Here is a 10,276-nt window from a genome sequence, read left to right on the forward strand (position 1 = left end):
TACTCTTCAGGTTGAGATTTAACATGAAAAACATGATACATTAAAAGTCATGAGACATTTTTTTAAATTAAACTTCTGACAGTATATGAAGTAGTTCAAATGAGCCATACATTTATAAAATTAAAACACTGCTTACATTAATGCATCATTACTAATAATCTTATGATATATTCAGAATATATGAAACAATCTGAGTGGGTCCATTCTGCTAACGAGTACTTTTACTTTTGATACTTTAAGTACATTTTAATGCTGATCCTTTTGTACTTTTACTTCAGTAAGTTTTGAATGCAGGACTTTTACTTGTAGTGGAGTAATTTTAACAGTGTGCTATTAGTACTTTTACTGAAGTAAAGGATCTGAATACTTCTTCCTTCTTCCTACTTCTTCTCTGCAATCATGCATGCAGACATGCACGCACACTGCTGTACTCACAAGTGTTGCGGACTTTCCCTGCCCATCTGGACTTGTACCAAATCGTCAGGCCGTCCTCCAGAAGGCGGAAATGCCGCTGCCTCTTCCATGATCGTGACTTCACTTTCCGCAGTATTGACCCTGCCATCATCACCTTGACGTCTGGGTCATCTTGGATGCCTGCACAGAGTCATATACTGTAAACGCTCAGTGGTCATGATGAGGTTTTCCAACTAGGTCCAATGACAAATGAACCATAAACTTTTCAAATGAATTGCAAAATCATCACAGTGTTTCTAGTCTGAGTCTGAGTGAATAATATTTACTCACGTGAACCTTCAGGATCCATTGTTATTCTTGAATCATGCCAATGGAAATGTGCTGCTAAAAAGAAGCAGATGTTGGTGAATTGCTCCAGATGTTTTTCCCTCTTTCTTAAAACTCACTCAAAACTGATGCACAAACTACCTAAATACAAATATTAACAGCATGATAAAAAATCCTTATTGCACAATTTTAGCAACAACCAGGGAACAACAGGGAAGTTGTTGTTAAGAGAGGACATTAGTAGTTCCCTTTAAAAGGTAAAAAGTTTTCTCCATACTGAACTTCCCTGTTGATACATGTAAATGGGGTACCGCAGTGGCAGATTGACAGATAGTAATCCTGAAAATCAAGAAAGTATGAAGCAGGGCAACAGTGTGTTGATCCTTTTGTTTTCTCTGCAGTTATATTTATTTAACACTTTCTTTCAGTAAGTGTCAAAAAATCATCCTATGTTCAATGTATTCCATATTTAAACTTAACATGAGAATGAGTTTCAATTATCATTTCAATACAAAACCATTGGATGAAATATTTCTTACTGTATAAAATACATCTTCACTTATTCTTTTGACTTATTCTTCTGACTGTACTCAATATGAAGTACATTTATCATGGTATAATTACCCAAATAGCTGTTCTGGACATTCTTCAATGAACAAAACTCTGAAACTCTCAGTTTATCAGCACTAACGTAACACTTCACTGCATAGAATGCTCATGACTACTGTAAAACGCTTTACACCTACAATGTCACATAAAACATATCCATCCATCACATTTATTAATCAGCCATTCTGCTGTGTAGGATGAAAGGAAGCTGGGTTCAAACTCCTGAATTAGCAAGTCACTGCTCCGCTGAAGTGTCTCTGAATACTGAATCCCTTCCTGCTCCAGGTCTGCTGGCCCTGACCTCTGTGTCCAGAAACTGAAGCGTATATTATTATTATAATCTTTTTTAACCAGGAAAATCCCACTGAGATTAAGAACCTTTTTTTCCAAGGGAGACCTGTCCAAGGTAGACAGCAGCAAATACAAAACAGTTACAAAATTACACATTTACAAATTACAAACATTTATAAAAGCCTGAACCATGAAATATTTGCCAGATTTTTTTTTTTTAAATTGGAGTGTTTATTGAACCTGCTGACTAATTTGTATCATATTTGATACATCAAGTCTTTTTGTGTTATTTGTTGGTCAGACTTTATATATAAATATATAAACCCTAACATTTTTAACCTATTAAGACTTTGACTTTCCTTTCAACATATTCCTCAAACATGCAAAAACATTTTTTTCCATATAACATAACATCATACATCTGCTGATATGAAGTTTTCACACAGCAATGACTGATCCACCAGGGGGACCTGCATATAATTTTTGCTACATCTGGTTTGTTTATCTTCAACACATGTATACATCAGGTTTTTCAGGGGAAAAATATATCATACTGATGATGTAGATGTCTCAAAAACGTATGTATCAAATATGATACACTTGTCTTTAGATTCAGATTCAGATTTGACTTTATTAATCCCACAGTGGGGAAATTTCTTTGTTACAGCCGCAAAGTTTCACACAATTTTTAAGATAAAGATAAAAAATAAACAATCTAAGAAAAGACTTTTAACAATATACAAATATACAATAATAATAATATACTATATACAACTTGGTGCAAATTTATGTGGAGAAATGTGCAGAGTTTAGGGTTTAAACACAAACCAAGCCAAACAAAAAAGCCAAAATGATTAGATTTACAAACAGATAATGAAAAACACGTATTATAGAGTCGTCCTCAAGTACTCTCTGTTTAGATTTAAGAGCGTTTAATGAGATTAACTCTATTAGTTTCCAGTCTTTCTGTCTTATTCCATGCAAAAGGTGCAGAGTGGACAAAAGCCCTTTTACCCAATTCAGTACAGGCATATGGAACAGAGCGAAGCAAAAGATCTTGAGAATGGAAAGAATAAGGACCAGCACTTCTCTGAGCAATTAGGGTACAAAGTTAAATAGGCAGAAGTCTCAGCAATACCTTATATATGAAAGTATACCAATGACTGATCCTTGGAGTGGCCAGAGCAGGCCATCAACCCCAGTGTATAACTCACACAGTTCGGTTGAAGAAAGAGAGGATACTGATCTGAAAGGATGTATTAGACTGTGGGCACTGTAGTCTGAGGTATTTCAGGCTTGTCAGCATTAAAATTTTGATCCACTCACATAATCGAACTCTACTCATTCATTATCTGCATGCAGCTTGGCAACGCTTGCACTCTGTGTGCTGACTCAAAAAAATCGCATTCTCAGCAGTCTGTGGTCACTTCGGCCTTATTGGTTAATAAACATCAGCAGACAGATGAAAAAAACTTTTTTGTTAATTTCTTTAATTAACTAAATGTGATTGTAATGTACAACGGACCATTAAGGCCACATTTAGAAAAAAATAAAAAATGAATTACGAGATTAAAGTTGTAAAATGTTGAATTAACTAGAAGAATAAAGTTGAAAATATTTAATTTATTACGACAATAACTAAATGAACGACAATAATGAAATGAATTACGAGAATAAAGTAGAAATATTGGTAACGCTTTATATTAAGGTCCTTGTAATAACCATTAATTAACAAGTAATAAGGCCCTTGTAAGTCCTTACAAGATGCTTATTAACATTACTGTGTGTTTATAAGCCTATATAAGTGTTAATAATGGCATTATAATACAGCTAATAGCAGGCTATAAGAGATTTATAATAAGAACATTAATAAAAGCCTCATGAGTATCTTATAATTCTTCATAATAGCATTACAAACACCCATTATGTCTTTGCCATGCCTTTATTAATCTTTTGTTTGCTTATTGATATTAAAATATACTTTATTGCTCATCTATTATAAGTTAACTATGCACTTGTTAACAGTTAACTATGCTTTTTGCAGCTAAAGGGATCTAAAGCGAGAACAATGCCTTATTACTTGTTAATTAATGGTTATTACAAGGACCTTAATATAAAGCGTTACCGAAATATTTAATAAATTAGAGGAGGAAGAGTTGTTAAAATGAGGGCCGTGGAGTATTAGGGCCACATTTAGAGGAAAAAAAAGAATTACGAGAATAAAGTCAAAAATATTGAATTGTTTACAAAAATAAAGTTGTAAATAATTACGAGAATAAAGTAAAAAAAAAATTAACTTAATTAATAATTAATTAATATAAATATTATTAATATTATTTAATTAATTCAACATTTACAACTTTAATCTTCTAAATGTGGCCCTTTTTAAATAAATAAAAACTACATGTGATTGAAATGCAATTGCTATGGGGTTCTGATTTCAAAATTCTGTAGTTACGTGCTACAAAAATATGCCCTCAATAAAAAGGGAGCTTTCATGTATCATACACAACATGTTTAGTGGTTTTGTAGCCTCAGTGGGGGCCCCAGCTGCATGTGGGGGAGCACCAGTTTGCAGAAGCATTAATGGGCCAGCCTATATGGCACTGTATCACATCTTCTTTATTTCAAGGCCACTCTAGAGCAGTAGTTCTCAACCTTTTTGAGTGGCGACCCCCAATTTAACATGCATGTTGTCTGCGACCCCCGCTCACTGAACAGAATCTCACAGTTCAGATCATACAAACTCAGTCGATACAATGAATTTTGGACAAATAATGAAGCAGACAACAACTAAAACATCTCTCTGTCTGTGCATTTATATATTTTTTATATTTCATTGTTACTTTTAATCTAAGTCCTTTGCTATAAGTTTAAAGGTCCATTCAGACCTCCTGGGTGTGTAACAGTCAGCTTCAAGCCAGAGACTCCTTGGAAAGTAATAACTTGCTAATTTGGGATTTGTCAGAAAAGACACAAAATTACCCAAAAAAGAATCAAATTGACCACAAAATGACACAAAATGATCAAAAAAAGACACAAAATGACTAAATAAAAACACAAAATGACCCAAAAAAAAGGACATTAATTGACCAAAAAGACTAAAACACATTAACACATGAACACTTTAACACAGTGGAGAAAGAGCTGACTTCCAAAATGATTTGGTGACCCCTAGAAATCATCTCGCGACCCCAATTGGGGTCGGGACCCCAACTTGTTTTATCTATCATCAGAGCTATTTTTTTAGTTTTTTCTTCAAAGTACAAACTTTTTTCTTTAAATGTCTCATTCATGTCATTCATGATTAAACTAATGAAATTCCCCTTAGCCTCAGCTTGTAAACTGTAAACTAGAGGGACGCTGTAATTCATATCAATTCCAAAATTGAATGGGTTCTTTTTTTATGGCGAACAAACTGAACTGGAAAAAATCTACTTGGTGATGGTAACCAATATGGTGGACATGGTGAATTTGATAACTTCTAAGTAGAGGTGTGAATCCCCAGAGGCCCCATGATATGATTTTATCCTGATACTTGAGTCACAATACGATATTATTGCGATTTTAAGCATTTTGTGACATAGTAAGTATTGCGATACAATATATTGTGATTTAACTGTTTAACTGCATTTTGTGTCCACAAAATTAAATTCAATCAAGAATTGTTTTGTCAAATAAGAGAAAATTCTCAGTCTATTCATCTAACTTCAGTCTTTTTATTTCTTCACAAGACTGACCAACAAAGTATTCAGTCAAACTAAACTGAACTGAAATCAAACATGTATGGATGACAACAACTGCAACATTTTATAAATTTTTTTGAATGAAACATTAAAAAAAAAAAAATCTAACTTAGCAGCGTTATTTCGTCCCAACACAATATCCTGACGCAAGTGGTGCCTATAGATTCCTTAGATCTAGTTTCATATCATGCCAGTATATTCAGTATATTCCTAACAGTGAGCCTGCTATGGCCTCCAGAAAAAAACAAAAATGGTGAAAATACTGACGGCCGTCGGGACGCAATATTAATACTTGGCGTCCATGAATCGATAAAATATTGCCACGCACAATATCGCAATACTATGCTCTATCGATTTTCCCCCCACCTCTACTGCTGAGCATCAATATTGCCACTGTGAGCTTGTTAGCATGCTAACATTAGCTCAAGGCACCACTGCGCAGCCTCACAGGGCTGCTAACAATGCTGTCTGTGAATGTTGCAATCTGACCGCCATACAACCCCTCCTATCCTGCACTCTCGTAATGTGTCTAATTAAAAGCAGAGCGATGCACCGAATGAGGCAAATGTGCTGTAAACTTGCTGCATATCAGTGAAAACTGATAAACTCCTGCTATCTCTGTTGTTCGCTGATAAATGTGGATCAAACGCTTCCTGAAAAGGGAAGGTTTTCTAAAGTCTGTTTATCTGTATTCCTGTCTGACAGCTATCCTTTCCTCTCATTGTCTCCTGAAACAACAAGATCCAGTCTTTGGTTCTATGTGTTTTACAACCCCCTGTGCCAGCCCCCCTCCCTGGCACCTTTAGGAGAAAATGAAATAGAGTTCTCGCCGCAGTATGACTGACATGATGCAAGGAATGCATTCACTGCAGCTTCACAGCTTAATATCACACTCCTACTGGAAAAAACAGACTGACCATGAAAGTGAGGCTTATTTTCCACAGCTATTTGCTCCATAAACTGATGTCCACATTTATGTGTTGTTCCTTCACTGAAGAGCCACGTCAAAGACATTGTTCAGATTCTACTGTTGAAAGTTTTACACACCCTCCTTCATGCATAACGTGCAGACTTTTAAGCTGTAATTAGGTCACATTATGTTTTATTTTTGGGGCCATGCTTTTGGATTGGCTCTCTCCTCAGGCTGGATGAGTCACACGAGGCCACTTCTTCAAGGAGTTTACTGACCGCACACACAAACACATGACTAATGGGCATCTGACATGATGGAAATTGGGAATAACCAACTCAGTTATGAACACTACCTGTTTGTAGTCTCTTTCTAGTTTAAAGTTTAAATCTGTTTTATCCATCTCAAGAATGTTGCATTTCCTTTTTCCTGCACACACGTCTGTGAAGAATTCAACAAATAAGTGTCCGTCCTATAAAATCCATACATAACTCCACACTTCTGCGGGGAGGGAGCTTAGTGCACAGTAAATTAGAACCAGAGGCAGAAATATGACATAACAGAATCACTTTAGCAAAGCCTGTACTGTATGCAACTGCAGCTACAGAAAGAAACTCCTTGATAGAGAAAAAGAGTTATACTCACCAGGGATATGAGGAGTCAGACCTCCAGAGGTAGGTACTCTTCAGGAGACAGCTCTGCTAGGGAAGGCCTCAGAAACTGAGAGGGTTGAGATAAGGTTCAGGGAGGTGTGTATGTCAAACTGGCCCTGCACGCTGAGATCCAGACCTAAGGAGAGTCCAGGGACTGTTAGCTGAGCTCTGGGCCTTAAAAGACTGGGAGTGTCTGAAGGGAAATCTGGCTCAGCCTCCTCTCTCCTCCCCTCTTACTGCTCGGTCTGGGAAACCTGATTCCCTAGTTGCTGCTGCCGCACGCTGGTACGCTCTGCTCCCTCCGCATCCTCCTCCTCCTCCTCCTCCTCCTCCTCCACACCCCCTTCCCCTCGGCCTTCCTTCCTTTCGTGCCACTCCCTTACTCCGCCATCCGCAGACCCCTTCAACACATCTGGTCAGGGTCACTCCCTTCCAGTCTCGTTCTGTCCGTCTTTCTCTCTCATCCTCTGCGTGATAGCTGATGCTCTCCAGAGTGACTCTTGTGTTTCTGTATCAGCACTGATAACAATAACAATTCTGGGAAAAAAGCCTGCTGTGTTGAGGAAACCATAAAACAATGAGAATTACATATTGTGCAAGAAAAAAAACATCTATCCTGAAATCTGATATCTGGAGATTGCAACAATCTGAGTAAACCCTGATAAAGGAATTATGCTGCAGAATTTGGCAGTATGCCACACACTGCAGAGTCTTTTTGGTAGATGCCGTTTTTACTACCACACTCACGCCAATCTATAGACCTCAACTGTCCAACGTGCATGTGAAAATAAATTGATTATAGTTTCAACCAGTGGTTCCCAATGTGTGTGCTGTGGAATTTTGTGACAACCACACACTATTAATGCAGTATGACTCACAGCAGTATGGTCAAAATGAGCCTGTTACTGGCAGCAGGAGATCATCGTGTCCTCATATCTAAATGTTCAGGCCCACAAACCTCCACAGCTGAAGGGCTCTACGTCTCAGACCAGACTCTTCTCCTCTGTGGTGCCCCGGTGGTGGAACCAACTTCCAAACTCCATCCTAGGGAAACTCTGCTGCGTCCTTCTCAATCTTTAAGAAGAGACTGAAGACCAGCGCTTTACTAAACACCTTCACACTTGATCTACAGAGATGATTACGACAAGTATTGCACTGAACTGACTCAAACTAAACCCACGGCACTTACTCTTGCTATGTTTCTTGGCGTCATCTTTGCTGGTGCTGTATTAAATCTCCTTTGTACATCGATTTGAATAAAAGTGTCTGCTAAATGACATTGTAGACTTGTAAATGTCATAATTGCTATTTTAAACATGTGGGTAATGTTAATGTCAAGCGGTCGCAGGTTGTTTAGCTTTAGGCACAAAAAGAGTTAGATGGAGGCTCTGTGGATTAGCTGGTTAAAGCACCTGTCTTGTCACTTGCACCTGCTGAAACAACCAATAGTGACCCTTATGAGTCTTTGGTTAAAACGACCCATATAGCCGTTCGTTGCATCATTTTACATACTCGTGCAGATTGTGGTTGAAAAAAAAAAAAGGCTGCAGTTTCATTGAATTTAGGCTACAAAACCTCTGATCTAGGTTTAGGTCAAATATGTCCTAGTAAGAATTTATATAGGACAGTTTAAGAAGTAAAGTAGTAAGTTCAGTGATGTGTAGCAATAAAAAATATACTAAAAACCTGGATTAATCTGGTTAGTCACATTGGACTGCTATTATTATGAACACTACTGTATATATATATATATATATATATATACAGTAGTATTCATAATATTAGCAGGCCAGTTGATGTGTTCTTTGGCTAATTGTAACCTCTTCTGCACATGCCTTTTTTTTAACGGAGGGACTTTGCGGGGGACTCTTGTAAATAGATTAGCTTCACACAGACGTCTTCTAACTGTCACAGCACTTCCAGGTAACTCCAGACTGTCTTTGATCATCCTGGAGCTGATCATTGGCTGAGCCTTTGCCATTCTGATTATTCTTCCATCCATTATGATGGTTGTCTTCCGTTTTCTGCCACGTGTCTCTGGTTTTGCTCTCCATTTTAAAGCATTGGAGATCATTTTAGCTGAACAGCCTATAATTGTTTACACCTCTTCATACGTTTTCCCCTCTCCAATCAACTTTTTAATCAAAGTACGCTGTTCTTCTGAACAATGTCTTGAATGGCCCATTTTCCTCAGGCTTTCAAAGAGAAATGCATATATATATATATATATATATATATATATATATATATATATATATATACACACATACACAAACACATTCTGGGTTCCTTTTGTGTACAATGAGATATTGTTCCGTTGTTCATCGTTATTCATTTATTATTAATTTTTTAATTCTGTAAGCCCCTGTGTAGAACCGCCACTGGCCTTGGGCCCAAAAAAGTTTGAAACCACTGGTTTAAACCATGCAAACAGATCATGGAGGTTATTAGTGGATGACAATGTGGAACCTGCATCTTAACAGAGCAACATACAAATGGAAAACATCACTCTCCCAATTGTCGGCCCAGCCAAGCTAATGTACTTCCATTTGAAAGGGTCCCTGGTCCAGGCCTATAATGACTTTATTGTAGCTTTCTCCTCATAAAGGGGAAATAGACAAAAACACAGAAGGCACACTTAGGAATAGCTCTGTGGGGATCAGGTTTTCTCACAAATGGAATGTTTGAGCGAAGGTGTTTCCGCGATGGATGTTGTTCATCTCAGTCGCTGTGAGGATAATGGAGCCTATTGGGGGCTACAATCTGTTAATGTACTGGTGAAAGGGAATTATGGCTCATCAGAGTAGTCTGTAGGGCTGTTAGAGTGAGCACTCTGAAAGCACAGGTGAGATACTCTCTCCGATCTGTCTGTCAGAGTATGAATCTAGCTTGAAAATAACTTGACTAAACTAGCTCTCAATTTCAAAACTTCATCAAAACACTGCCACTGCATTTGTTGTCAAACAATTTAATTAATCAACTGACTGAAAAATGATCAGAAACTATGGCTTTGTATTGACCATTCCCACCATTTTGTCAACTAAAGTGGTCATAACAAAATGTGTCCTTCAAAATCAATGTCACCAGTTGTTCTGAAAGCAGTTCCTCTTACCCCATGTCAAAGGGATTATTACATTAACTATTAACATCCTGAGGGCACAATAACAATTGTTTAAAATGAAGGGGGGCGTTCCAATACCCATACTACTACACTATTTAGTGTGCCAGAAAAATGGAAAACAATATTAGACCACCCTCGTTTCTTTAGTTTCTTGTTCATTTTAATGCCTGGTACAACTAAAGGTACATTTTTTTGGGAAAAAATA

The 10,276-nt window shown here is 37.3% G+C and overlaps 1 protein-coding gene across 1 annotated transcript in view; it reads right to left on the minus strand.

Annotated features, from left to right (window-relative positions):
* Window positions 1-7,561, minus strand: part of plcd4b (phospholipase C, delta 4b) — a 32,466-nt gene extending 24,905 nt beyond the window's left edge. Inside the window, exons 1-3 of the mRNA XM_059342695.1 lie at window positions 6,943-7,561; window positions 745-798; window positions 436-594 (exon numbers count right to left, since the gene is read on the minus strand). Coding sequence (XP_059198678.1) covers window positions 436-594; window positions 745-763 — 178 coding nt within the window. The 5' untranslated portion in view covers window positions 764-798; window positions 6,943-7,561. The remainder of the gene's footprint in view (window positions 1-435; window positions 595-744; window positions 799-6,942) is intronic.
* Window positions 7,562-10,276: the final 2,715 nt, after the last annotated feature.

The sequence above is a fragment of the Centropristis striata genome, chromosome 10, assembly GCF_030273125.1.
Source record: "Centropristis striata isolate RG_2023a ecotype Rhode Island chromosome 10, C.striata_1.0, whole genome shotgun sequence".
Classification (NCBI taxonomy): Eukaryota; Metazoa; Chordata; class Actinopteri; order Perciformes; family Serranidae; genus Centropristis; species Centropristis striata.